Raw genomic sequence first — 27,723 nt, 5'->3', positions numbered from 1 at the left:
AGTCAAGTCACTTATTTCAAATGTATGGTTATAAGTAGGACCCATAACATATAAGCTTACATGTCTATATTAACAATACTTCAAACAGAAGGCCTGTTACTAAAAACCAATCACAGGTATATGGGATTTCCTAATATATTCTTATATCATTCTGCACGAGGAATACAATTACTGCCATATTGTTCTTCTGTGTTCCTTTGATTTTCGGAACAAAAAAGTCCTGCCGGACGACCCTTGGGTTTAGTCTCCTTGTCCTGCGATTGGAAAGCTCCCATTCCTCCTGTGACTGCGGCTATTATAGTGTCCAGACCCAAACTAAAAAGTGATTTACCCTTGAATGCCAGCAATCTAGATTTTGACACTTTGTCCGCTGACCAGGATTTTAGCCACAGGCCCCTCCTAGCCAGAACTGCAAAGCTTGAGTTTTTTGCATTGATGCGGATAATCTGCAGAATTGCGCACCTGATGAAAGCATTTAACAAACTTAGGGATTGTATGTGACCCTGAATCTCCTCTAAGGGAGTTTCTACCGTAATTAGGTCCGCTAACTTGGTGGCCTGGGTAACTGCGATACTCACTGCAGTCTGAAGCAATGCATCAGACGGAAGAAACACCCTCCTGAGATATCCCTCAAGTTTTCTGTCAAGAGGATCTCTAAAGGAGGTACTGTCCTCAAGTGGGAAAGTTGTGCGCTTGGCTAGTGTAGATATGGCCCCATCCACCTTAGGTAGACTGTTCCAGACCTCCGCGTGGTCAGCTAGAACAGGAAACAACATCTTAAATTTCGCCAAAGGGACAAACTTAGCACCTGGCTTCTCCCATTCCTTGGAGATGATTTTTGGAGATAATGGGTGGTACAGGAAAAACATCCGGGGCCCTAGACCTAGGTTTGAAAACGGATTTCAATCTCTGGACCTGTTCACCCTCAGGCGGCTTTGCTGCAGGGACCCCCAGGGCAGCTAGAACCCTCTTGAACAAGAGCCTGACCTGCTCTACTTTTTACCTAATCATACCTTCTTCCAAATCCTGCAACGATTCTTCAGAGTGGTAGGAGGAAGAAAGTTCACCTTCAGACCTAAGGGTTTGTCCTCAGAAGCCTGACCATAACTGTCGGTCATGGCCTCCGCCACCGCACCTGGGCTACATATAGGAGAACAATGTTTCATTTTTTTTCCCTCTTTCCTGACACATGGCTAGCACTCGGGGCAGCAGACACAGCCACCTGTATACAGACTGTGAGGTCATCTGGTAAAAGGACTATACCAGCCGGGGTCGGGTCGCTCTCTGCACTGCACTCTGGAGCAACTGAAGTCACATTAATAGGCTGTTGAACAGGAATCTCTGCAGTAGGACCTGCTGGCCATAGTACATGCAGGAGCTCATTCGCGGTCGGACCACTTGGGCCTCCTGAATAAGACGTCAGGATATAATTTAGGAAACAATTACATAGTTGCGCTGGAGGATTACCAGATAGCTTGGCAAAGCATACACTTACTATTGTCAATGTAATTAACTGAGGAAGACTCCTAAAGACTCTCTATTAAAATAGAGCAGTCCATTATTTGTGCGGTGAAAAAAGGATTGTAATAGTCACCGTGAATCCTACAAGGGGGTATTTGGGTCCCAAAGCACAAACACTGTCCCCTTGTTAAGCCATGTTTAGGGCGTCTTACCACCTCTGGATAGACCAAGCCATGTTGCAACCGCTCTCTCACAGAACTGTTGAGCAGCGGATCCAGAGTGAAAATTGCGCGAAAGAGGTGTTCATAGCCAAAAACAGCCACCCGCCCCTCTGCGGCCTATCATTAAGCCAGCGGTCTCCATTAGTGACGTTCCCCACTCAAGGTGGGGATTGTCTGCACAGTGGAGTATGAAACCAGAGGACCAGTAACAATGTCCGGTGCACTACTATCACCAACACCCTGTAATATGCCTAGGTGTTCTAACATCCCGATCGGACAAATGCTTGTCAGAGTCCCGCATCACGTCGCGCCTAAAGCGCACCCCTATCAGCCCTATATTGGAATAAGGCTGGAGCCATCACTGGGGCTAGCAGCATGATAGTGCCAAACACAAGGGGCCAAAGACTTGATACCACCTTGAAAAAGGCGAGCACTTACCCATGATAAGTTTAGTGTGAGACACAGCGTTATCAGACAGGGGATTTGGTCAAACTGTAAGAGGCATGGGAGACCCAGCGTCATTCAGTGTTATATAACCCAATACTCCAAAGTGATTCACATGATTATATTATGATTATATTATCCTCAGCTTAAAACAATCCAATCCACAATAAACTTCATTCTTCTTTTACAGAGCACCTCTCTGCATACCTCCATGAAATGAGACAAAACTACTGGAGGGTAGGGAATGTGGGATGGATATTAAAAGTCTTGTTTGGGGTGTATTTTCCTCTTCCTGGTGGCCAGATAGAGTAATTTCCATGAGTTAAGAATGTTTTGTGGACTCTCCCTGCCAATAGAAGGAAATTAACGTTATGTGTTTTTAAGGAAAAGCATTGCTATACAGAGTCAAAACCATATATCATGACTAAATGGTCTTAATGGTGTAACATTCTCTCTTGTTTTGGTGTTTTGTGTAAACTAACAAAAATGTCAGTATGATTGTATTAATTAAATTTGTGTACCATTTGATTAATACATTAAAAGGAGTAAATAAAATAAGCAACAATATAAGTTAGTCACATTCAATTAAAGATTTTTAAACGCTTATTTGCTGCAATGTTTATTTCTTGCAAGTCTTTAAGTAGTTCTGAAAACTTAAACATGGTAGTAAATTATTAGAAAAACATCTTAACATAAGCAACCTGTGTATGCATCGTTTCTTCCTGTATGCTGAAGATTTTTTTTTTTCCCTCTAATGGAATTAGTATTCTGTGGATGCTTAGTAATGCAATGCTGCCTTAGGGAAAGTTAAATTCAAGTCAAGTTGAATCAAAACTCAAAAAGTTGTTAAAAGCAAAAATATACATTTTACAATATCATGCTTTGAAATCTTTTGAAAACGGCTATTATAGATACTTACAGGACAAAAAGACACATCTTTTGGTGGGTATTTGAAGTAGGGTCCAAAATTTATCGAAACCTAGAATGAAAAAATAAATTTAAATATTTTAGCGGAAACACAAATCCCTACTATATAACTAGACATTAAAAGGGGCATGGAACCCACATTTTTCTTTCATGATTCCGATAGAGCATACAATGTTAAAAAAACTTTTCAATTAACTTCTGTTATTACATTTGCTTCATTATCTTGGTATCCTTTGTTGAAGAAGCAGGAATGCACTTCTGGGGGCAGTGAGTGAGCCAATAACTTGAGGCATATATGTGCAGTTACCACCTAGATATCCTTATGAATAAAGAATACAGGGAGAAAAAGTAAATTGGAAATTTGTTTAAAATCACATTCTCTATCTGAATCATGGAAGAACAAAATGTCTTCATGTCCCTTTAACTAAGATTAGAAACACAACTAGAAATGGTGTAGACACCTAGTAATTGCCATAGCACAAATGTGCCTAGTATTCTTGTTCACATTGAGAATATGCAACCATCCACAGGTTGTAGGTTCCATAAACGGAAATCATTAGGTGGCTGGACTGTACAAAGAGGTGACTAAAATGATTCTACCTTTAAAAAAAAATAAAAAAATCTTCAGTAGAACAGCACCCTCTGACCAGTCTGATGAAGGGGAGCATTCCCCGAAACGTCACTAAATAAAACTACTTTGTTTTCTACTACTAAGACTAGAGAGTGCTGAATCTTGCTTTGCTATATCATACCCATATTCGAGCACCCTGGCATATGAAGGACTGTTTGTGAGAGTGCACCTTACACAGTGTGTGTGTGTGTGTATATATATATATATATATATATATATATATATATATATATATATATCCCTCAGTTTACCCCGGGGTTAGGTTCCAGGAGGAATGGTTGTAAATCGAAAACCGTTGTAAATTGAAACCCAGTTTATAATGTAAGTCAATGGGAAGTGAGGGGGTTAGGTTCCAGGCCGCTCTCAAAATTTTCATAAGTAACACCTAATACATTATTTTTAAAGCTTTGAAATGAAGAATTTAAATGCTAAACAGCATTATAAACCTAATAATATAGATTGTATCATCATCAAACTAAGTTTAATTTACAAAAACATTTGCTAAACATCACCTAATAAAATAATTACACAACAGACTGCATCATCATCAAACTAAGTTTAATGAACAAAAACGTTTTTTTACTTGCATTTTTCTGCAATCAGTTCTCTGCATTGTTAGCATGTTAGATAATATTGGGTATTCAGCTATTCAATGCATTTTTATCTGCAGTGATTAATAAGAAGTTAGGCACCCTCACCTCAAGCTGCTGGACGGGAAGATAATAGGGAAGTGGCTGCTAAATTTTGCTTGATAGATCTGGTCTGGTCTGAGGCTGTTAAGTTGCATAACTTAACAAGCGGACAGCTCCACCTACTGGCTATTTTAATTAGTGCATTGCTTTCCAAAGCTTTTTAATAGCAGTTACAAGACTGAAAAAAACATAATTTATGCTTACCTGATAAATTTATTTCTCTGGTGGTGTATCCAGTCCACGGATCATCCATTACTTGTGGGATATTCTCCTTCCCAACAGGAAGTTGCAAGAGGATCACCCACAGCAGAGCTGCTACATAGCTCCTCCCCTGCCATATCCAGTCATTCGACCGAAGACAAGCAGAGAAAGGAGAAACCATAGGGTGCAGTGGTGACTGAAGTTTAAAATTAAAAAATACCTGCCTTAAAATGACAGGGACTGGATACACCACAAGAGAAATAAATTTATCAGGTAAGCATAAAATATGTTTTCTCTTGTAAGGTGTATCCAGTCCACGGATCATACATTACATGTGGGATACCAATACCAAAGCTAAAGTACACGGATGAAGGGAGGGACAAGGCAGGTACTTAAACGGAAGGTACCACTGCCTGTAAAACCTTTCTCCCAAAAAAAGCCTCAGAAGAAGCAAAAGTATCAAATTTATAGAATTTTGAAAAGGTATGAAGCGAAGACCAAGTCGCCGCCTTGCAAATCTGTTCAACAGAAGCCTCATTTTTAAAGGCCCAAGTGGAAGCCACAGCTCTAGTAGAATGAGCTGTAATCCTTTCAGGAGGCTGCTGGCCAGCAGTCTCATAAGCTAAGCGAATTATGCTTCTTAGCCAAAACGAAAGAGAGGTTGCCGAAGCCTTTTGACCTCTCCTCTGTCCAGAGTAGACAACAAACAAAGCAGATGTTTGACGAAAATCTTTAGTAGCTTGTAAATAATACTTTAAAGCACGAACCACGTCAAGATTGTGTAATAGACGTTCCTTCTTTGAAGAAGGATTAGGACACAATGATGGAACAACAATCTCCTGATTGATATTCTTATTAGATACCACCTTAGGTAAAAACCCAGGTTTGGTACGCAGAACTACCTTATCTGCATGGAAGATCAAATAAGGGGAATCACATTGTAAGGCAGATAACTCGGAAACTCTACGAGCCGAGGAAATAGCTACCAAAAATAGAACTTTCCAAGATAAAAGTTTGATATCTATGGAATGAAGAGGTTCAAACGGAACCCCTTGAAGAACTTTAAGAACCAAATTTAAGCTCCAAGGCAGAGCAACAGATTTAAACACAGGCTTGATTCGAACTAAAGCCTGACAAAATGCCTGAACGTCTGGCACATCCGCCAGACGCTTGTGCAAAAGAATAGACAGAGCAGAAATCTGTCCCTTTAAGGAACTAGCTGACAATCCTTTTTACAATCCTTCTTGGAGAAAAGATAATATCCTGGGAATCCTGACCTTAATCCATGAGTAGCCCTTGGATTCACACCAATAAAGATATTTACGCCATATCTTATGATAGATTTTCCTGGTGACAGGCTTTTGTGCCTGAATTAAGGTATCAATGACTGACTCGGAGAAGCCACGCTTTGATAAAATCAAGCGTTCAATCTCCAGGCAGTCAGTTTCAGAGAAATTAGATTTGGATGGTTGAAAGGACCTTGAAGTAGAAGGTCCTGTCTCAGCGTCAGAGTCCATGGTGGAAAGGATGACATGTCCACCAGATCTGCATACCAAGTCCTGCGTGGCCACGCAGGCGCTATCAAGATCACCGATGCTCTCTCCTGCTTGATTTTGGCAATCAGACGAGGGAGCAGAGGAAACGGTGGAAACACATAAGCTAGGTTGAAGGACCAAGGTGCTGCTAGAGCATCTATCAGCGTTGCCTTGGGGTCCCTGGACCTGGATCCGTAACAAGGAAGTTTGGCATTCTGGCGAGACGCCATGAGATCCAGTTCTGGTGTGCCCCAACAATGAATCAATTGTGCAAACACCTCCGGATGGAGTTCCCACTCCCCCGGATGAAAAGTCTGTCGACTTAGAAAATCCACCTCCCAGTTCTCTACACCTGGAATATGGATAGCCGATAGGTGGCAAGAGTGAATCTCTGCCCAGCGAATTATCTTTGAGACTTCTAACATCGCTAGGGAACTCCTTGTTCCCCCTTGATGGTTGATGTAAACCACTGTCGTGATGTTGTCCGACTGAAATCTGATGAACCTCATTGTCGCTAGCTGAGGCCAAGCCTGAAGAGCATTGAATATCGCTCTTAGTTCCAGAATGTTTATTGGAAGGAGTGTCTCCTCCTGAGTCCACGATCCCTGAGCCTTCAGGGAGTTCCAGACTGCCCCCCAGCCTAAAAGGCTGGCATCTGTCATTACAATTGTCCAATCTGGCCTGCAAAAGGTCATTCCCTTGGACAGATGGACCCGAGATAGCCACCAGAGAAGAGAATCCCTGGTCTCTTGATCCAGATTTAGTAGAGGGGACAAATCTGTGTAATCCCCATTCCACTGACTGAGCATGCATAGTTGCAGCGGTCTGAGATGTAGGCGTGCAAACGGCACTATGATCATTGCCGCTACCATTAAGCCGATTACTTCCATACACTGCGCCACCGAAGGGCAAGAAGTGGAATAAAGAACACGGCAGGAATTTAGAAGTTTTGATAACCTGGACTCTGTCAGGTAAATCCTCATTTCTACAGAATCTATCAGAGTTCCCAGAAAGGAGACTCTTGTGAGAGGAGATAGAGAACTCTTTTCTTCGTTCACCTTCCACCCATGCAACCTCAGAAATGCCAGAACTATGTCCGTATGAGACTTGGCAATTTGGAAATTTGACGCCTGTATCAGAATGTCGTCTAAATAAGGGGCCACTGATATGCCCCGCGGTCTTAGGACCACCAGAAGTGACCCCAGAACCTTCGTAAAGATTCTTGGGGCTGTAGCTAACCCAAAGGGAAGAGCTACAAACTGGTAATGCCTGTTCAGGAAGGCAAACCTGAGAAACCGATGATGATCTTTGTGTATCGGAATGTGAAGATAAGCATCCTTTAAATCCATTGTAGTCATGTATTGACCCTCCTGGATCATAGGTAGGATGGTACGAATAGTCTCCATCTTGAATGATGGAACTGAGGAATTTGTTTAAGATCTTGAGATCTAAAATTGGTCTGAAGGTTCCCTCTTTTTTGGGAACCACAAACAGATTTGAGTAAAATCCCTGTCCCTGTTCCTCCTTTGGAACTGGATGGATCACTCCCATAACTAGGAGGTCTTGAACACAGTGTAAGAATGCCTCTCTCTTTATCTGAAACAACAAAAACACAAGCGCATCCGAGATTCACTGTATCTTTCTTTATTATTTTAAAATAAAGCCATAAAAATACACACTTACAAGATAAGTGCAAATTATGTGCACATAAAGTTTAAAGTTGCTCTGCGGTCCCAACCCAAGCCTCAGTATCTGGTCTTTGTAATGGGAGCTGTATGTCCGCTCTTTTATTCCTCCAGCTTAGTGATTCAGCAAATCCGGTATTGTTTCACCGGTAAGGCACGATTGTCCCGTCAGTAAGCAAGGTTTGTTCAACTTTTCCTCCCGAACGCGTTTCATTCACTCTCGGGTGAACTTTCTCAACGGGCTTTGCATGTTGAACAGCTGTTGTTGTGAGCTTTAAATTTACCGGGTTTGGCTCTCATTGGTTGGTGTCATATTACTCACAAGTACAATGTATCAGAGTTAGTTGCGGTGGGTCTGACATTACATCAGTATAAGTGCTCTGCAGATGTTAAACTGTAACTTATCCTAAAACATTTATATTAGTAAGATTAATCATTTATAATTTATAGGAAACTGTTCATAAGTCTCGCTCTGTGTTATATAACATCAAATCAATTCCACATTAAACGCAATTAATACCTACAATCAACTTTCTCCAAGAAATGCTTAAAATCCCTTTACAAAATAATAGAATTATAAATCAATACATAACCTTCAAAAAAATATATATAATAATTTAACAAACACATTTAAAAAGATGCAATTTGATTAATATTAATTAAACTTCATTATGATATTAAAAATCCCTAAAAGACAAACCATTCTATACAATGAGATACGATTAAATAAACTTATAATTAAATTATGCTAAATTTATTCATGTTTCCTTTTATTTAAAATTTTTTAAAAATATTAAAAAATATAAAAAAACTAGTAATTACTATAGATTAACACTATACTGCTCTTTACCTATTTTGTGGGACAGGCATATATTACACTATACCATAAAAGCTTGAAGATCAATTTCTATGTTTAATCCTCTAGGGCTTAAACTTCCTAATTGGTGAATCCACTTGGTTTCAGCTTTTCTAAGTTTTAATAGGCGATTGCCCTGATTATCACTAGTGACATTTTCCAACACCTTGAATGTAATTCCTACACTACTACACTGATGTTTTAATTTACAATGATGGGAAACACTATGGCCTTCTAAACCATTTTTTATATTGTTCAAATGTTCATAGACTCTCCTTTTTATTTTACGTTTAGTACGCCCTATATAAATTAATCCACAAATACACGTCATTTGGTATACTACATATGTTGAATGACATGTAGTTCTATCTTTGATTTTAAATTCATTAGTTCTGTCCCAATTCCAAGTACTCTCTGATGTTTCATCTATAATAGGGCATAAACAACAGTCTATTTTCCTACACTTATACGTTCCTGGTTTAAGTGCTAACCAATTAGACAGGGTTCCCTCATTTTTTGGTCTGGTAACTTTCAGTTTGGATGGAGCAATTAGACTCTTAATGTCCCTATTTTTCCTATACACTACATCAGGCCTCTCTTCTAATTCTCCTGCTAATATTGGATCAGCTAATAAAATTTTCCAATGTTTATTTAAAATAGATCTAACACCCTGTACTCCTTCACTATATGTTGTTATAAAAGTGGTATTATTTTTCCTCTTTCTTACATTTGATACTTTATTTCCTTTATCTACTAGCAGTTTACTTCTATCATATTCTAACCCTCTTTGTTTAGCTTCCTCTATTCTTGATTTTTCATAACCTTTTTGTAAAAATTTATTGCTCATTATCTCTGTCTCTTGCATATAATTATTGATGTCTGTACAGTTCCTACGTATGCGCCTAAATTGCCCACTTGGGATATTTTCCTTCCAACGGGGTAAATGACCGCTAGTAGCATGTAGAAAACCATTTTTATCGGTGGCTTTCCTAAAATTTGCAGATAATTGTGAAAGATGAAATCTCCCTTTTGGGGGAGAAGCTCTGAAGTCCAGAAGATATCCCTGGGATACAATTTCCAACGCCCAGGGATCCTGGACATCTCTTGCCCAAGCTTGGGCGAAGAGCGAAAGTCTGCCCCCTACTAGATCCGTTACCGGATAGGGGGCTGATACTTCATGCTGTCTTAGGGGCAGCAGCAGGTTTTTTGGCCTGCTTACCTTTGTTCCAGGTCTGGTTAGGTCTCCAGACCGACTTGGACTGGGCAAAAGTTCCCTCTTGTTTTGCATTAGAGGAAGTTGATGCCGCACTCGCCTTGAAGTTTCGAAAGGCACGAAAATTAGTCTGTTTGGCCCTTTTGGACCTATCCTGAGGAAGGGCATGACCTTTTCCTCCAGTGATATCAGAAATGATCTCCTTCAAACCAGGCCCGAATAGGGTTTGCCCCTTGAAGGGAATGTTAAGCAGCTTAGACTTTGAAGTAACGTCAGCTGACCATGATTTAAGCCATAGCGCCCTGCGCGCTTAAATAGCAAAACCAGAATTTTTAGCCGTTAGTTTAGTCAAATGAACAATGGCATCAGAAACAAAAGAATTGGCTAGCTTAAGTGCTCTAAGCTTGTCAAGTATGTCATCCAATGGGGTCTCTACCTGTAAAGCCTCTTGCAGAGACTCAAACCAGAAAGCCGCAGCAGCAGTGACTGGGACAATGCATGCAAGAGGCTGTAGGATAAAACCTTGTTAGAATAAACATTTTCTTAAGGTAACCCTCTAACTTTTTATCCATTGGATCTGAGAAAGCACAACTGTCCTCGACAGGGATAGTAGTACGCTTAGCTAGGATAGAAACTGCTCCCTCCACCTTAGGAACTGTCTGCCATAAGTCCGGTGTGGTGGCATCTATTGGAAACATTTTCTTAAAAATAGGAGGGGGAGAGAACGGCACACCTGGTCTATCCCATTCCTTAGTAATAATTTCTGTAAACCTTTTAGGTATTGGAAAAACATCAGTGCACACCGGCACTGCATAGTATTTGTCCAATCTACACAATTTTTCTGGCACTGCAATTGTATCAGTCATTCAGAGCAGCTAAAACCTCCCTGAGCAACACGCGGAGGTGTTCAAGCTTAAATTTAAATGTAGACATATCAGAATCAGGTTGAATCTTTTTCCCCGAGTCAGAACCATCACCCACAGAAAGAAGCTCTCCTTCCTCAGCTTCTGTATATTGTGAGGGAGTATCAGACATAGCTCTTAAAGCGTCAGTATGCTCTGTATTTCTTCTAACTCCAGAGCTGTCTCGCTTTCCTCTAAACCCAGGTAGTCTGGATAATACCGCTGACAGGGTATTATCCATGACCGCCGCCATGTCTTGTAAAGTAAACGCTATGGGCGCACTAGATGTACTTGGCGCCATTAGAGCGTGAGTCCCTCGAGCGGGAGTCAAAGGGTCTGACACGTGGGGCGAGTTAGTCGGCATAACTTCCCCCTCATCAGATTCCTCTGGAATTTTTTAAAGACAGAATATGATCTTTATTACTTAAAGTGAAATCAGTACATTTGGTAAGAGGGGGTTCCACCATGGCTTCTAAACATAATGAACAAGGAGTTTCCTCTATGTCAGACATGTTTAAACAGACTAGCAATGAGACCAGCAAGCTTGGAAAACACTTTAAATCAAGTTAACAAGCAAAAAATAAAAACGGTACTGTGCCTTTAAGAGAAACAAATTTTGTCAGAATTTGAAAAACAGTGAAAAAAAAAAACAGTAAATCAAACGAAATTTTTACAGTGTGTATAATAAGCTAACAGAGCATTGCACCCACTTGCAAATGGATGATTAACCCCTTAGTTCAAAAAACGGATCAAAAAAACGATATAGACGTTTTTTTAACAGTCACAACAAACTGCCACAGCCCTGCTGTGGGCCTACCTTCCCAAACAAACGACTTTGGAAAACCTAAGAGCCCTTTAGAGATGTCTTATAGCATTCAGGGGACTCCTGGAGGAAGCTGGATGTCTCAGTCTGTAAAAGTTACTGCGCAATAAAGCGCTAAATTAGGCCCCTCCCACTCATAGTAACACAGTGGAAAGCCTCAGGAAACTGTTTCTAGGCAAATTTAAGCCAGCCATGTGGAAAAAAACTAGGCCCCAATAAAGTTTTATCACCAAAGTATATATAAAAATGTTTAAACATGCCAGCAAACGTTTTATATTGTAAATCTATAAGAGTATTACCTCAGAAAGTAAGTATGATACCAGTCGCTATTAAATCACTGTATTCAGGCTTACCTTACATAAATCTGGTATCAGCAGCATTTACTAGCAGTTACATCTTCTAGAAAAAATGTTAACTGCACATACCTCATAGCAGGATAACCTGCACGCCATTCCCCAGCTGAAGTTACCTCTCTCTTCAGTTATGTGTGAGAACAGCAATGGATCTTAGTTACAACCTGCTAAGATCATAGAAATCACAGGCAGATTCTTCTTCTATTTTCTGCCTGGGACAAAATAGTACAACTCCGGTTATTAATTAAAAATAACAAACTTTTGATTGAAGAAAAAAAACAACTACGTTTCACCACTTCTCTCTTACTACCTCCATGCTTGTCGAGAGTTGCAAGAGAATGACTGGATATGGCAGTTAGGGGAGGAGCTATATAGCAGCTCTGCTGTGGGTGATCCTCTTCCAACTTCCTGTTGGGAAGGAGAATATCCCACAAGTAATGGATGATCCGTGGACTGGATACACCTTACAAGAGAAAACATAATTTATGCTTACCCGATACATTTATTTCTCTTGTGATGTATAGAGTCCACGGATTCATCCTTACTTGTGGGATATTCTCCTCCCCTACAGGAAGTGGCAAAGAGAGCACCCACAGCAGAGCTGCCTATATAGCTCCCCCCTTAGCTCCACCCCCCAGTCCATTCGACCGAAGGCTAGGAAGAAAAAAGGAGAAACCATAGGGTGCAGTGGTGACTGAAAGTTTAAAAATATATGCCTTTCTTAAAAAACAGGGCGGGCCGTGGACTCGATACATCACAAGAGAAATAAATTTATCAGGTAAGCACAAATTATGTTTTCTCTTGTAAGATGTATTGAGTCTACGGATTCATCCTTACTTGTGGGATACCAATACCAAAGCTTTAGGACACTGATGAAGGGAGGAACAAGACAGGGACCTTAAACGGAAGGCACCACTGCTTGTAGAACCTTTCTCCCAAAAATAGCCTCCGAAGAAGCAAAAGTATTGAATTTGTAAAATTTGGAAAAAGTATGAAGCGAAGACCAAGTCGCCGCCTTACAAATCTGTTCAACAGAAGCCTCATTTTTAAAAGCCCATGTGGAAGCCACAGCTCTAGTAGAATGAGCAGTAATCCTTTCAGGAGGCTGCCGTCCAGCAGTCTCATAGGCCAAACGGATGATGCTTTTCAGCCAAAAGGAAAGAGAGGTAGCCGTAGCCCTTTGACCTCTCCGTTTACCAGAATAAACAACAAACAAAGAAGATGTTTGACTGAAATCTTTAGTTGCTTGTAAGTAGAATTTTAAAGCAGGAACCACATCAAGATTGTGTAACAGACGTTCCTTCTTAGATGAAGGATTAGGACACAAGGAAGGAACCACAATCTCTTGATTGATATTCTTATTAGAAACAACCTTAGGAAGAAACCCAGGTTTGGTACGTAAAACCACCTTATCTGCATGGAAAACAAGGTAAGGGGAATCACATTGTAAAGCAGATAGCTCAGAATTAGAAGGTCCCGCCTCATTGGCAGAGTCCACGGTGGAACCGAGGACATGTCCACTAGGTCTGCATACCAAGTCCTGCGTGGCCACGCAGGAGCTATCAGAATTACCAAAGCTCTCTCATGCTTGATTCTGGCAACCAGACGTGGGAGGAGAGGAAACGGTGGAAAGCCAGATTGAAGGACCAAGACACTGCTAGAGCATCTATCAGTACCGCCTTGGGATCCCGGGACCTGGACCCGTAACGAGGAAGTTTGGCATTCTGACGAGACTCCATCAGATCCAATTCTGGTGTGCCCCATAGCTGAATCAGCTGGGCGAATACTTCCGGATGGAGTTCCCACTCCCCCGGATGAAGAGTCTGACGACTTAGAAAATCTGCCTCCCAGTTCTCTACTCCTGGGATGTGGATTGCTGAGAGATGGCAAGAGTGATCATCTGCCCACCGGATTATTTTGGTTACCTCCATCATCGCTAGAGAACTCCTTGTTCCTCCCTGATTGATATAAGCTACAGTCGTGATGTTGTCTGACTGAAACCTGATGAATTTGGCCGCAGCAAGCTGAGGCCACGCCTGAAGCGCATTGAAAATCGCTCTCAGTTCTAAAATGTTTATCGGGAGGAGAGCTTCCTCCCGAGACCATAAGCCCTGTGCTTTCAGGGAGTTCCAGACTGCACCCCAGCCTAGCAGGCTGGCATCTGTCGTTACAATGAGCCACTCTGGCCTGCGGAAGCACATTTCCTGAGACAGGTGGTCCTGAGACAACCACCAGAGAAGAGAATCTCTGGTCTCCTGGTCCAGATGCAGTTGAGGAGATAAGTCTGCATAATCCCCATTCCACTGTTTGAGCATGCATAGTTGCAGTGGTCTGAGGTGTAGACGGGCAAAAGGAACTATGTCGATTGCCGCTACCATGAGTCCGATTACCTCCTTACACTGAGCCACTAATGGCCGAGGAATGGAATGAAGAGCTCGGCAAGTGGATAAGAGTTTTAACTTTCTGACCTCCGTCAGAAATATTTTTATTTCTACCGAATCTATCAGAGTCCCTAGGAAGGAAACTCTTGTAAGAGGGAAGAGAGAACTCTTTTTTTATGTTCACCTTCCACCCGTGAGATGTCAGAAAAGCCAACACGATGTCTGTGTGAGACTTGGCTAGCTGGAAAGTCGACGCCTGAATTAAGATGTCGTCTAGATAAGGCACCACTGCTATGCCCCGTGGTCGTAGAACCGCCAGAAGGGACCCTAGCACTTTTGTGAAAATTCTGGGAGCCGTGGCCAACCCGAAAGGAAGGGCCACAAACTGAAAATGCCTGTTTAGAAAGGCGAATCTGAGGAATTGATGATGATCTCTGTGAATAGGTATGTGTAGATATGCATCCTTTAAGTCCACGGTAGTCATATATTGACCCTCCTGGATCAGAGGTAGAATAGTCCGAATAGTCTCCATCTTGAATGATGGAACATTGAGGAACTTGTTTAAAATTTTGAGATCCAAGATTGGTCTGAAAGATCCCTCTTTCTTGGGAACCACAAACAGGTTTGAATAAAACCCTAACCCCTGTTCCACCTTTGGGACTGGACGAATCACCCCCATGGTATGTAGGTCTTCTACACAGCGTAAGAACGCCTCTCTCTTTGTCTGGTTTACAGACAATCGAGAAATATGAAATCTCCCCCTTGGAAGGGAGCCCTTGAATTCCAGAAGATATCCCTGGGACACAATTTCTAATGCCCAGGGATCCTGAACATCTCTCGCCCAAGCCTGAGCGAAGAGAGAGAGTCTGCCCCCTACTAGATCCGGTCCCGGATCGGGGGCTACCCCTTCATGCTGTCTTAGAGGCAGCTGCAGGCTTCTTGCCCTGTTTACCCTTGTTCCAAGCCTGGTAAGGTCTCCAGACTGACTTGGATTGGGCAAAATTCCCCTCTTGCTTTGTAGCAGAGGAAGATGAAGCGGGACCACTCTTAAAGTTCCGAAAGGAACGAAAATGATTTTGTTTGGCCCTCATCTTATTTGATCTATCCTGAGGGAGGGCATGACCTTTCCCTCCAGTAATGTCTGAAATAATCTCCTTCAGTTCAGGCCCGAATAGGGTCTTACCTTTGAAAGAAATGTTCAAAAGTTTGGATTTAGATGACACATCAGCAGACCAGGACTTAAGCCATAACGCCCTGCGTGCTAAAATGGCAAAATCTGAATTCTTTGCCGCTAATTTAGCCAGTTGAAAAGCGGCATCTGTAATAAAAGAATTAGCCAACTTAAGTGCCTTAATTCTGTCCATAATTTCCTCTAATGGAGTCTCCATTTAAAGAGCCTCTTCTAGAGCCTCAAACCAGAAAGCAGCTGCAGTGATTACAGGAACAATGTACGCAATAGGTTGGAGAGAAAAACCTTGATGAACAAAAATTTTCTTCAGGAGACCCACTAATTTTTTATCCATAGGATCTTTGAAAGCAAAACTGTCCTCGATAGGTATAGTTGTACGTTTTGATAGAGTAGAAATAGCTCCCTCCACCTTAGGAACTGTCTGCCATGAGTCCCTTATGGTATCAGATATGGAAACATTTTCTTAAAAACAGGAGGGGGAGTGAATGGAATACCTGGTCTATCCCACTCCTTAGCAATAATATTGACAATCCTCTTAGGAAATGGAAAAACATCAGTGTAAACAGGAACCTCTAAGTATCTATCCATTTTACACAATAATCCCTAAGCAATAAGCGGAGGTGTTCAAGCTTAAATGTAAAGGCCGTCAAAACAGAATCTGTCTGAGGAAGCGTCTTTCCTGAATCAGAAATAAAACGGTACTGTGCCTTTAAGAGAAACAAGGCTGCACAAGTTCTGCAAAACAGTGTAAAAAAGCAGTAAACAACAAAATTTTTACAGTAGTATCTTACAGCCTTAGTAACTTTGCAAATAAACAATTAACCCCTTAATGGCAAAACCGGATTGAAAAAAAATCAAAACCGGTAAAAAAAGCTTTCAGCACCTTGCCACAGCTCTGCTGTGGCACCTACCTGCCCTTCAGAACGATTTGTGGGGAAAAAAAACCCTTTACAGCCCTCAAACACAGCAGGAACCTCTAGAAAAGCAGTTGGATGACTCTTAAGGAAAAGAAACTGCACAACTGAGGCGCGAAAATAGGCTCCTCCCACCTCACTCGATGTTTTGAGGCCTATTAGAAAAACACCTGAATGTCTCTTAATTAACCATGTGGGTTAAAAAAAAACTAACACAAGCCACAATGACCCCTTCAGTCCCTTCAAAAAACATTATAATTGCATCATTTACTGAACAAACAAAAAACGTTTTTTCCTAACAGTGTCACCAGTAACAAATGAGCCTTTCAAGCAAGCTGAAATTCCTATCCAAGTGTCTGAAAACAGCTTATGCATTCCCCCCCATGGGGATATTGCCCGCCTTTTCTAGAATAAACAGTCTGTCTAGAAAAACATAGACTGAACATACCTTAATGCAGTTTAGTCTGCAAACCGTTCCCCCAACTGAAGTTTTCCTGTACACTTCAGCCCTTGTGAGAACAGCAGTGGATCTTAGTTACAAAGTGCTAAGATCATAATCCTCCTTGCAGAAATCTTCATCTCTTTTTCTGCCAAAGAGTAAATAGTACACACCGGCACCATTTAAAATAACAAACTTTTGCTTGAGAAATAAAAAACTAACATTTTTGTCACCACACTCGCTCTGCACTTCCTAGTTACTTAGAGTAGGCAAAGAGAATGACTGGGGGGTGGAGCTAAGGGGGGGAGCTATATAGGCAGCTCTGCTGTGGGTGCTCTCTTTGCCACTTCCTGTAGGGGAGGAGAATATCCCACAAGTAAGGATGAATCCGTGGACTCGATACATCTTACAAGAGACAGATAGCCACACATATACTCGGCAGCTAAATACATCATGAGCCTATAGCACCAAAAATAAAACTGACATGAAATAATGTCTGCGTAGACATCACCATAAACGTCTCCCCACGTGGGTACTTTCCAGATTAGTCCAGCAGGGCAGGGGCCTTTCTTGCCACAATAATCGCTTTGGGGCTGCAGTTTTCAGCAGATTTAGTCTGCTTTAACAATCGGTTAGTGCAGTAGCTAAATCTCTGTTTATCATTTGATTCAGACTGGCAATTGTAGCTACACACGGCTAAACACTGCTCTTACATGGCTTCGAGGAAGGGGGCCAACTTTAAGATCTACTAAAGGAGTAACTGCAGTCACACCTAAAGTACACTCTTTTTTCAAAACTATGGAGAATTCTATAGCAAGTACACCATCCTCACCAACCAAGGCACCTCCTACACATTCAGGGACAGGTGCAGCGCCGGAGGAAGACACTATTCTTACTAAAGCGGACATATTAGCTCTACCATCCAAGGAAGATTTTTCTAATTTCATATACCAAGTGAGCTCCATGATTAAATCAAGCCTCACAGAGGTAAAAAAAGAAATCAGCGAGATAGGCAACAGAATCGTACAGCTAGAAAGAGGCCTCGAAAGCACAGACAGGCTCCTAGATCAACAGATTCAACACACTACCTGCAACTCTAACATTATTTAGCAATTGCAAGATCAGGTTGAAGACCTGGATAATAGAGGCAGGTGCCAAAATATCAGAATTCGAGGAGTCCCTGAATCTATTAAAGCCCCTGACTTACTGCCTTTCCTTCAAAAGTTGTTCAATGAGCTAATGAGAGGTGACACACAAGATGGCGATGGTAAGGATTACCAATTAGATAGGTATCATCGAGCTCTACGGCCTCTGCCCAAGGACTTAGCACCACCACGGGACATTATACTGAAGTTTACAAACTTCAAAGAAAAAGAAAACATTTTCTCGGCTGCCAGGAAGCAAGCTCCAATAACATTTGAAGGTCATGCTTTACAATTTTTTGCAGACTTGAGTCAGATGACATTGTCCAAGAGGAGAGAGGCCAGGCCTCTGACATTACACCTTTGAGAGCTTAAGATACCATACTGTTGGGGCTTCCCCTTTTGTCTTAAAGTTGTAAAGGACAATGTCACCGCAATCTACAAATCGCCTGAGGACGTGGACCCATTCTGTTCTCAATTGGGTATCCGGTCTCCAGTGTTACCCTCCATCCAAGACGTCTCTCGTCCACCTCAGGAACCAAGACCACGGCGCCAAGAGTGGACTCAAGTTTCACACCACAAGCGAAGCAAGGCCTCAACCAGAAGTACACCTTTGAGTCAAGACAGAATCACATGAAAGAACTTACTGTGACACCTCACGAGATGGGGTTTGTCTTCTACTCTTCATCACCCTAGTCCGAAGAGACTATAGTAGTTTCCAAGATACTGGACCACCAGAACATTAGTTATGATACCAAGATGTTAGCCTGGTTAAATCCCTGAACAGTCTTCATGTCTGGGTGAAAGGTTTGTTGACCGCCTTTGTTTCAAAAGTTAGTATGTTACACTGATATAGCTGTTAATGCTCCTTAAATACTGTAATTTAGACACAGCACCAAGTTTTCTTAGAAAGGTTGGCCTCTATTCTGCGACACATTATAAAGCACATTTCCATAACTTAGTTATGCTAGTAAGCTGGCCTGCTACCAAAAGTCGTAGCAGTCACTCCCCCCCCTTTTTTATTTACTGTTACTTGTTGAAGTAACTCATGTGTTATGTTTTGTTTAGTTTTTTCAGTTGTACTGTTTATGTTTTGTTCAAAGTAGAAAAATTGACAATTGCACTTTGCCATTTCAGATTTGTCTATGTCCTCTGTTTTTCCTACTTACCTCTTCTCTCTCCCCCCCCCCCCTCTTCTGGTCCGAATGGTATAGACTGCACTATAGGGAGCAGAACTTACAGGTAAGAATTTACACAAATATTCAATACTGTAGCTGTGCTAGAACTTTTTGGCAACTGCTATAGGCTGTGTAATCACTAACAAAGTATGGCACCACCGTTAGTTTCTATAGTCACCCAAAACGCTAAGGGGCTGAACTCCTCAACTAAACGCTCTGTGGCCCTGGCGTGGTTCAGGAAATTAAAAGCAGATTTCGTATTCGTGCAGGAGACCCACTTCCCAAGAGACTCCCCCCCCTCGTTCTCTAGCAAAGACTACCCAGTTGGATATTTTGCCCATAATACCAGAAAGGTGGGAGGTGTTGGGATTTTAATTCACAGAAGTATGCCATTCCAGTTGCTCGAAACTATAACTGACCCCAGGGGTAGGTGGATAATAGTGATAGGCCTCCTTCATAACCGACCACTAACACTGACCAATGTTTATGTCCCCAACACCAAGCACACTAAATTTTTACAAACACTAAAACGACAGATATTGTCACATCAGAAAGGCCCCTTGGTCTTAGCGGGTGACTTTAATTTGGCATTTGATCCTTCACTGGACTGCTCAACTGGCCGAAGCAGTATACCTTCTAAAACACTAACAGACACAACATCTCATTCAAAGTTTGGCTCTGCTGGACACTTGGAGATTAAAACATTCCTCTCAACATGATTACACCTTTTATTCAAATCCGCATAAAAACTATTCCCGAATAGATTATGTATTGATAGATCAAATTATATATAATTATGTTAGAGACGCAGAAATTACCCCCACTAGTTGGTCAGATCACGCAATGGTGTCAATAAGCCTTGACTGGCCAGATGCTCCTATGACCCCCTTTGTTTGGAGGTTAGATGAATCCTTATTAAAAAGTAATACACTTTTCAAGCAATTAGCTGGATCCATAGAGGAGTATTTTAGGATTAATGACACAGTGGATATTTCCCCCCACATCCTCTGGGAAGCGCATAAAATGGTCCTGCGCGGAGAACTTATCAAACATAAGGCTGCACGTTCGAAACAATAAAGAACACAATATATGACTATCCTGCACTCCATACACATATTAGAGAATCAACGTCAAGGTGCCCCCACTGATCCCTCCTTGTCTAACCTGTTGAGACAACGCAGAAACAAGCTCAACAGGTTGCTCTATACAGAAGCCCAAGCTAAGGCCCCCTACCTTAAAAAATCATATTTAGCACGCTCAAACTAAATTGGCCCTTCTCTTTCTAGAACTCTTAAAGAACGCAAACTAGGTACTCATATTCACAAAATTGTAGATGAAACAGGAGCCTGCATTGTTAGTAGCCCCTCGATCGTTGAGAAATTTAAAAGCTTTCACAGTAATCTTTATAACCTACCGGCCCCTCTCGCAGCATCATCACCCTTAACCTCTGAGCAATATATAATAGATGCTTCACTCCCCAGCATCCCCACAGAGATGACCGAATCTCTGGATAAGCCCATCACGCCCCAAGAAGTGGCAGCGGCCATTAATTCACTTCCTTCACACAAAAGCCCAGGTCCGGACGGGTTTTCTAATTTATACTATAAACAATTTAAAAATCTGCTTATTCCCCATCTGACAACACTATTTCAATCTATTGACAAAGGCTCCACATGGTCTAAAGACTCCCTTGAGGCGTATATATCGGTTATACCTAAGCCAGATAAAGACCCCACTTGCGTAAGTAATTATAGGCCAATATCTTTGCTTAATACAGATCTAAAGCTGTACTCAAAAATTTTAGCGACCCGAATTAATAAAATACTCCCCCAGATCATTCATGTCGATCAATCCAGTTTCATACCAAAAAGGGAAGCACGTGACAACACTATTAGGGTTCTGCACCTGATTGAACAGTCCGGCCGGTCAAAAATACCTTCTTCTATCTTGATCTCAACTGACGCTGAAAAAGCATTTGACCGGCTGGACTGGGCTTTCTTTAGACACTGCCTGACTGCCACTGGAATTGGGCCCAAGATGCTTCAGAGGATTTTCAGTTTATACTCTCAACCGACAGCCAGGGTTCGAGCGAACGGCACACTTTCTGAAAGCTTTAATATCCGAAATCGCACGAGACAGGGGTGTCCCCTGTCTCCTCTGCTATTTGCCATATTAATTGAGGTACTAGCGGCACATATTAGGAATAACCCTAAAATTACGGGCCTGCAGTTAGGACCTAATACATATAAACTTACCCTTTATGCCGACGACGTCCTCACCCTGCTCACCCACCCACATGAGTCTTTACCACATCTACAAGCAGAGTTTGAGAGATTCAGCGGTCATTCTAATTTTCTAATTAACGCCCAAAAATCGGAAATTCTTAATATTAACTTGCCAAATGAAAGCTTTGAGGAACTCAAGATATTGTGTCCGTATAAGCTGCTTCAGGATAGAATTAAATATCTCTGAATTTATCTCGCCCCGTCTGTAAATAAATTATTTAAATATAACTATGTACCTATATTACACAAACTTAGGAAAGATTTTGATACCTGGCAAAATAAACCTCTATCCTGGTGGGGTAGGATCCAGTCGCTAAAGATGACCACTCTGCCTCAAATTCTATATGTGCTCCAAGCCGCCCCAATACACCTACCACTGTCCTACCTGACCCAAGTACAATCACTGATAAATTCATTCATATGGGGAAACATAAAACCCTGTATCAGTAAACAAATTCTAACAAAGCCTTTGAGCAGGGGGTCTAGGAGTCCCTTTAATATCTCAATATTACAAAGCAGTAGTGCTCCAAAGGGTTTTGGAATGGCATGAGAACACATACACCAAGGCCTGGACCTCCATAGATTCTTTCCTATTGGGCTCCCCAGCGATTGGCCCGTTATGTTGGATCAAACATGCATGTAGACCCACCCTGACTAAGACTTCCCCATTATATGCCCACTACTTCCGCACATGGGACACGAGACTTAAGACTAGAGGACTTACTACATACATTTCTCCCATGACACCCATCCCGATAAATGCGGAATTCAACAGAGGAATCATTCCAAATGAGTCGGGCCCCCTAGAAGCAAGCCCGACAATTCCATTTGCATGCCTGACAGAGGGGGGGAAACTGAAAGTCAGAGCACAGCTTACAGATTTGGCTGGGGGAGTTTTCTCCCGTTGGCTTAAATACGCCCAGTTAACACATTTATTAGGATCCTCACCCCATAGGCAGGATCTGTTGAGGAGCCTTACAATAGATCGTCTCTGCTTGGAGGGAGTAGTGCCTAGAGGGTCCTTGTCCATAACAAAAAAAATATTAGACGACGTTCTCACATTGCCCCCATCCTCATATGACTCTCATTGGCAATCTGACTTGGGAGTGTCCATATCTAAAGAACAATGGGATAATATATGCCATCACTCTTCCAAATCCTCCTCTTCCCCCAGGATTCTGGAGCTAAATCACAAAATCTTGTTCAGGTGTTATCTTACCCCAGACAGGCTTAAACGTATATACCCTAATTCTAACACGTCATGCTGGAGGGGTTGTGGGTCCCCTGGCACAATGGCCCCTATTTGGTGGCACTGTCCGAAACTGCTTCCATTCTGGGAGGAGATTACTACCCGTCTGAAATCTGTTATTGGGGAGCGGTTTGAGCTGCCTCCAGTCACAGCCCTCTTAAACCATAAACCAAAGAAGATATGTAAAATTAAATGGAGACTCTTGCAGTATAGCTTAAATAGCGCCAGACTACGCATCACACGTAAATGGAAGTCTACCCTTATCCCAACTTTGCAAGAGTGGTTGCATAATACATCAGAGCTGCTTGAGGTGGAAGAATACTCGCATTTTAAAAATGGTGGTCTTGCCCTATACCATAACATACAGTTTTATTGGCAAACACTCTTGCACTCACCTGTGGACTAACTTAAATTAAAGGTATTGTAGCGGCCGGTCCCATTCGGAACAGACCTCTGGTTTCCCCATCTTTCCCTTTTTCTTTTCATCTTTGCCTTTCCCCTTTTCTCTACACCTTCCTTACCTCTCTCTTTCTTCTCTTTCCTTTGTTTGGTTGGACTTATGGTTTGATTTGACTTGATCCATGTACAACATGTTGCCAATGCTTATAATTAGAGAAATATTTTCTCTGTATAATTGGAATAGATGGAGATAAATATGTCACATTGTGCAGTGGAGAGAACTTTTGGTACGTTGTATGTATCCCCCCTTACTATACATGAGCTACCCTCACCAATTATAATACCTGGTCAAATATCAGACATTTCAGATAACATTGAGCTGAGGAACCATGCAACGGACACTTCTCCACTAGCTAATGGTCTAGTTTTGTTAAATGTATAAGATGACTGTATACCCATATTCATGTGGCTATTGTTGAGTATTTTTCAATGTATGTGTTTTTCTTCAATAAAACAAACAAAAAAAAAAAAAAAAAAAAAAAAAAAAAGCATATGCACACACCTGCAAGGTGCAAAGAGCCGCAACTGGTTTCAAACTGAAAACCCTCCGCATGCTAGACTCACTGAGACCCTTGTGATAAGATAGACCCGCAAGGTGGTAGCCTCTCGAGAAAACATTCACATTACAGTACATTGAGAAATAAAGTAAAATTAAACGATCTTACCGGAATCTACGCCATGGAACAGGAACACAGCCTTTCAAGTGTGACGGATAGTAGCATCGCCTCCGCCATGGACTTGAGAGAAGAAAGCAGGCAGTGGAGCGAAGTTTGACAACGCTGATTGGTTGAGGAGCTGTTAACATGATTTAGGATGGTTTCGCAGAAAGAATATCCCTGCATCTCCGGACTCTAACTTTCATCCAAGCCCTCACTGAGAGACTGACAGGACTACTTAAAACTCCTGTCCCATGCCGAAGAGTACGACCCTCCATAAGAGACAAAAAACAAAAATGAAAAATTCTGACACTTCTCTGCCAACCTCCTGGGATGAGAGACAAAGAATGACTGGGGGATAAGGGGAGTGGGAGGAGAGTCTTTGCCACCTCCTGGTGGCCATGTTCTTAATTCCCAAAAGCAATGAATGTAGCTGTGGACTCTTTCCATTTAAGAAGAAAATTAGGGTCCTGTCCCTTAGGCTTATTCTTTTTATCTTGCGGTAGAAAGGCACCCTTGTCCTCAGTGACCATGGATATGATAGAGTCCAGGCCTGGACAGAAAAGAATCTTCCCCTTGAACGGAAGAGAAAGCAATCTAGATTTTGAAGTCATGTCCGCAGACCAAGACTTCAGCCACAGGGCCCTACGGGCTAGAACAGAAAAGCCTGATGTCTTAGGATTCAAGCGAATAATCTGCGTGTTAGCATCACAGATAAAATAATTAGCTACCCTTAAGGCCTTAATTCTTTCCTGGATTTCATTGAGGGGAGTCTCCACCTTGATCATCTCCGACAGAAAATCACACCAATAAGTAGCGGCACCAGCAACCGCAGCAACTGCCACTGCAGGCTGAAATAGGTACACCGTGTGTTGAAACATATTCCTTAATAGGGTTTCTAGTTTCTTATCCATTGGCTCCTTAAACTATCCTCAAGCGGGATAGTGGTGCGCTTAGCAAGCATGGAGATAGCTCCATCCACCTTAGGGACTGACCCCCACAATTCTAAGAGTCAGGAACCGTGAACAATTTTTTAAAGAAAGAAGAAGAGGAAAAGGAGGATCCGAGTCTTTCCCATTCATTCTCTTAATAATATTAGCCATCTTATAGGGAACCGGGAAAGTCTGTGGCACCACTCTGTCCATGTAAACTTTATCAAGCTTAGGAATAGAAGGTTCCTTTGGTAACTGCCGTCTGCAACTGTTCATGAAAGTCTGGCGGAAAGAGGGCCCCTCCCGAAGGAGGATTAGCAGTGCGATGGGAAGCTGTATGTGTAATAGGAGATGATTGCAGGGAACGCACCTCACGGGACGGAGACCCCTCAGAGGTGGATGGCTCAGTGGTACTAAACTTTGTTGTCTTTTTAGATGCAACAACCTTATCGAGGCATGTGGAACATAATTGAGCAGGCGGATATACCGTAGCCTCCTTACAATAAAAACAGGTATTAGATTTAGGTAAAGAGGGAGTACCCGCTAACGCATCAGAGTCCTCCATAGCTTGCGCCTTTGAGATGGACAATAGAACAATTATAAATGGCACCTTTATACCCCCAATGGCCGGGGCACTCCCCACCTCCTAGGACCCAGGCCCCACAGAGAAACTGCTTCTCCTGTAAAACGCACAGTCAGGTAAGAGGAAGTAAATGAGGCCACCTGGTCACATGGAGTGCCATGCAGGAACGCCCCTGCTGCAGAAAGAAAAGCACGCCAACTGACCGGCTGCGCAGATATCCAAAATGAAAGTACAACCTGAATGTTCCCACATTTTCCAGAGCCTCATCTCACACATGTCGCAGCGTAAAACATAATAAATCAATCATGTATAAATCCTCCCTGTTCAATAATCTCCTTCCGGAGATATTAACCCTTGATTCCATACAGATAAAAGGAGTCACACTGTGTCAGAACTGCAGGAAGAAAGGTATGTTCCTTTAAGGATCTCAAGTGCAGATTAATATAGATTAAAAATGTAGTATTTGTCACACTTGGATCATGAATTACTATGTAGAAGTAATTTAGAACAGCCTTAGTGATTATAATCCATTAACATATGTAGGAAACAAAGTCTTGAACAAAATGTATCAGAACTTAGGTTCAAATATTCTTGCAACCGTTATAAAAAAGTCTTTGTACATAAACAAATAACGTCCCTCTGAGTTCAGTTCACTCAAAGAAATGACTGATATATCAAAGTTCAGCACAAATATAGTTGCAGCAGTTACGAAAGTCTTTGTACATAAAAAAATAATGTCCCCCTGAGTTCTAGTCACTCAAAGATATATCTGTCAGAGAATTGTTGTTATGAGTATATTTAGAGACAACAAAGTGTAAATGGTAAGTATTTCTTACATGGAAGATAAGCATAAGATCAACTTACTCGTTTTTTCACTTCGGTAGTACTGAGCAGATGGAGGGCGTGCGTAATTTCCGTTCACAGAGAGGAGATTCAGACGTGATGTCACTAGAGTAGGCGGAGCCAAACTCCGGTCATAGAGAGCTCCGTTCAGACGGCCGAAGCTAGGTGGAAGTCCGGTAAGTAAGTATATGCCAAGGAAATTATGTTTATACACAGAGCTGCAGAATAATTTCCAGGAGCATGCTGTAGAAATCCTAGGTAGGTATAGTTGGTGTGAGGCTCAACTCTGCAGAAAGCAGAGAAACACAGGATAAAACTGTAATCCGGTTTGAAGTGTGGAGACTGATAGATGAGGTAGTAGAGTCTTGAAGTTAACTCTGTTTAACGAAGAATGATGTTCAAGTTTGTTCAGGGAGCTTAGGTGCACTAAACAAAATTACTAAGCACCTGAGCTTGTTAGTGTGCAGGTTAAGTAGGGAAGGTGGGATGGGCTAAGATGACAGACCGGAAAGGAATCCTGACACACTGTGACCCTGTCTTCTTAAAGGGACAGTCTAGTCCAAAAAAAAAAAAACTTTCATGATTCAGAGAGGGCATATAATTTTAAACAATTTCCAATTTACTTTTATCACCAATTTTTCTTTGTTGTCTTGGTATTCTTAGTTGAAAGCTAAACATAGGAGGTTCATATGCTAATTTCTTAGACCTTGAAGGCCGCCTCTTAAGAATGCATTTTAACAGTTTTTCACCACTAGAGGGTATTAGTTCATGTTTTCATATAGATAACACTGTTCATGCACGTGAAGTTACCTGGGAGCCATCACTGATTGGCTAAACTGCAAGTCTGTCAAAAGAACTGAAATAAAGGGGCAGTTTGGAGAGGCTTATATACAAAATAATCACAGAAGTAAAAATATATAAATATAACTTGATTATGCAAAACTGGGGAATGGGTAAAAAAGAGATTATCTATCTTTTAAAACAATAACAATTCTGGTGTAGACTGTCACTTTAACATTAACGTATGAGATAAATGAAACGATCTTACCGGAATCATCTCCGTGGACCAGGCACACGGCCTCACAAGTTTGACAGTCTGTCGCATTGCACCTGACATGGACTTAAGTGATAAAAGCAGGCAGTGGAACTCGTCAACGCTGATTGCTTATGGAGCTGTTAATATGCGTCAGGATGGTTTTGTAGAAAAAGACTCTCCCTGCATCTCCGGACTCTACACTTTCGTCAATGCTCTCATTGAGAGGCTGACAAGACAACTTAAAAACTCCAGTCGCATGGCAAAGAGTACTACCCTCCATAAGAGACTACTCCGAATCTTCCGACACTTCTCTGCCATCCTCCTGTGACGAAAGGCAAAGATTGACTGGGGGATGAGGGGAGTGGGGGAGGTATTTAAGCCTTTGGGTGAGGTGTCTTTGCCTCCTCCTGGTGGCCAGGTTCTTATTTCCCACAAGTAAGGAATGAAGCCATGGAATCTTCTCATATAAAGATGGAAATATATTATCACCTCT

General features: G+C 41.9%; 1 protein-coding gene across 1 annotated transcript in view; it reads right to left on the bottom strand.

Moving 5' to 3' along the window:
- ASH2L (ASH2 like, histone lysine methyltransferase complex subunit) overlaps positions 1–27,723 on the bottom strand; it is a 579,627-nt gene that overhangs the window by 48,217 nt on the left and 503,687 nt on the right. Inside the window, exon 18 of the mRNA XM_053719418.1 lies at positions 3,046–3,105. Coding sequence (XP_053575393.1) covers positions 3,046–3,105 — 60 coding nt within the window. The remainder of the gene's footprint in view (positions 1–3,045; positions 3,106–27,723) is intronic.

The sequence above is a fragment of the Bombina bombina genome, chromosome 6 (assembly GCF_027579735.1).
Source record: "Bombina bombina isolate aBomBom1 chromosome 6, aBomBom1.pri, whole genome shotgun sequence".
Taxonomy (NCBI): Eukaryota; Metazoa; Chordata; class Amphibia; order Anura; family Bombinatoridae; genus Bombina; species Bombina bombina.
The sequence above is the reverse complement of the archived record's forward strand: the minus strand, read 5'-3'. Positions and strand labels throughout refer to the sequence as shown.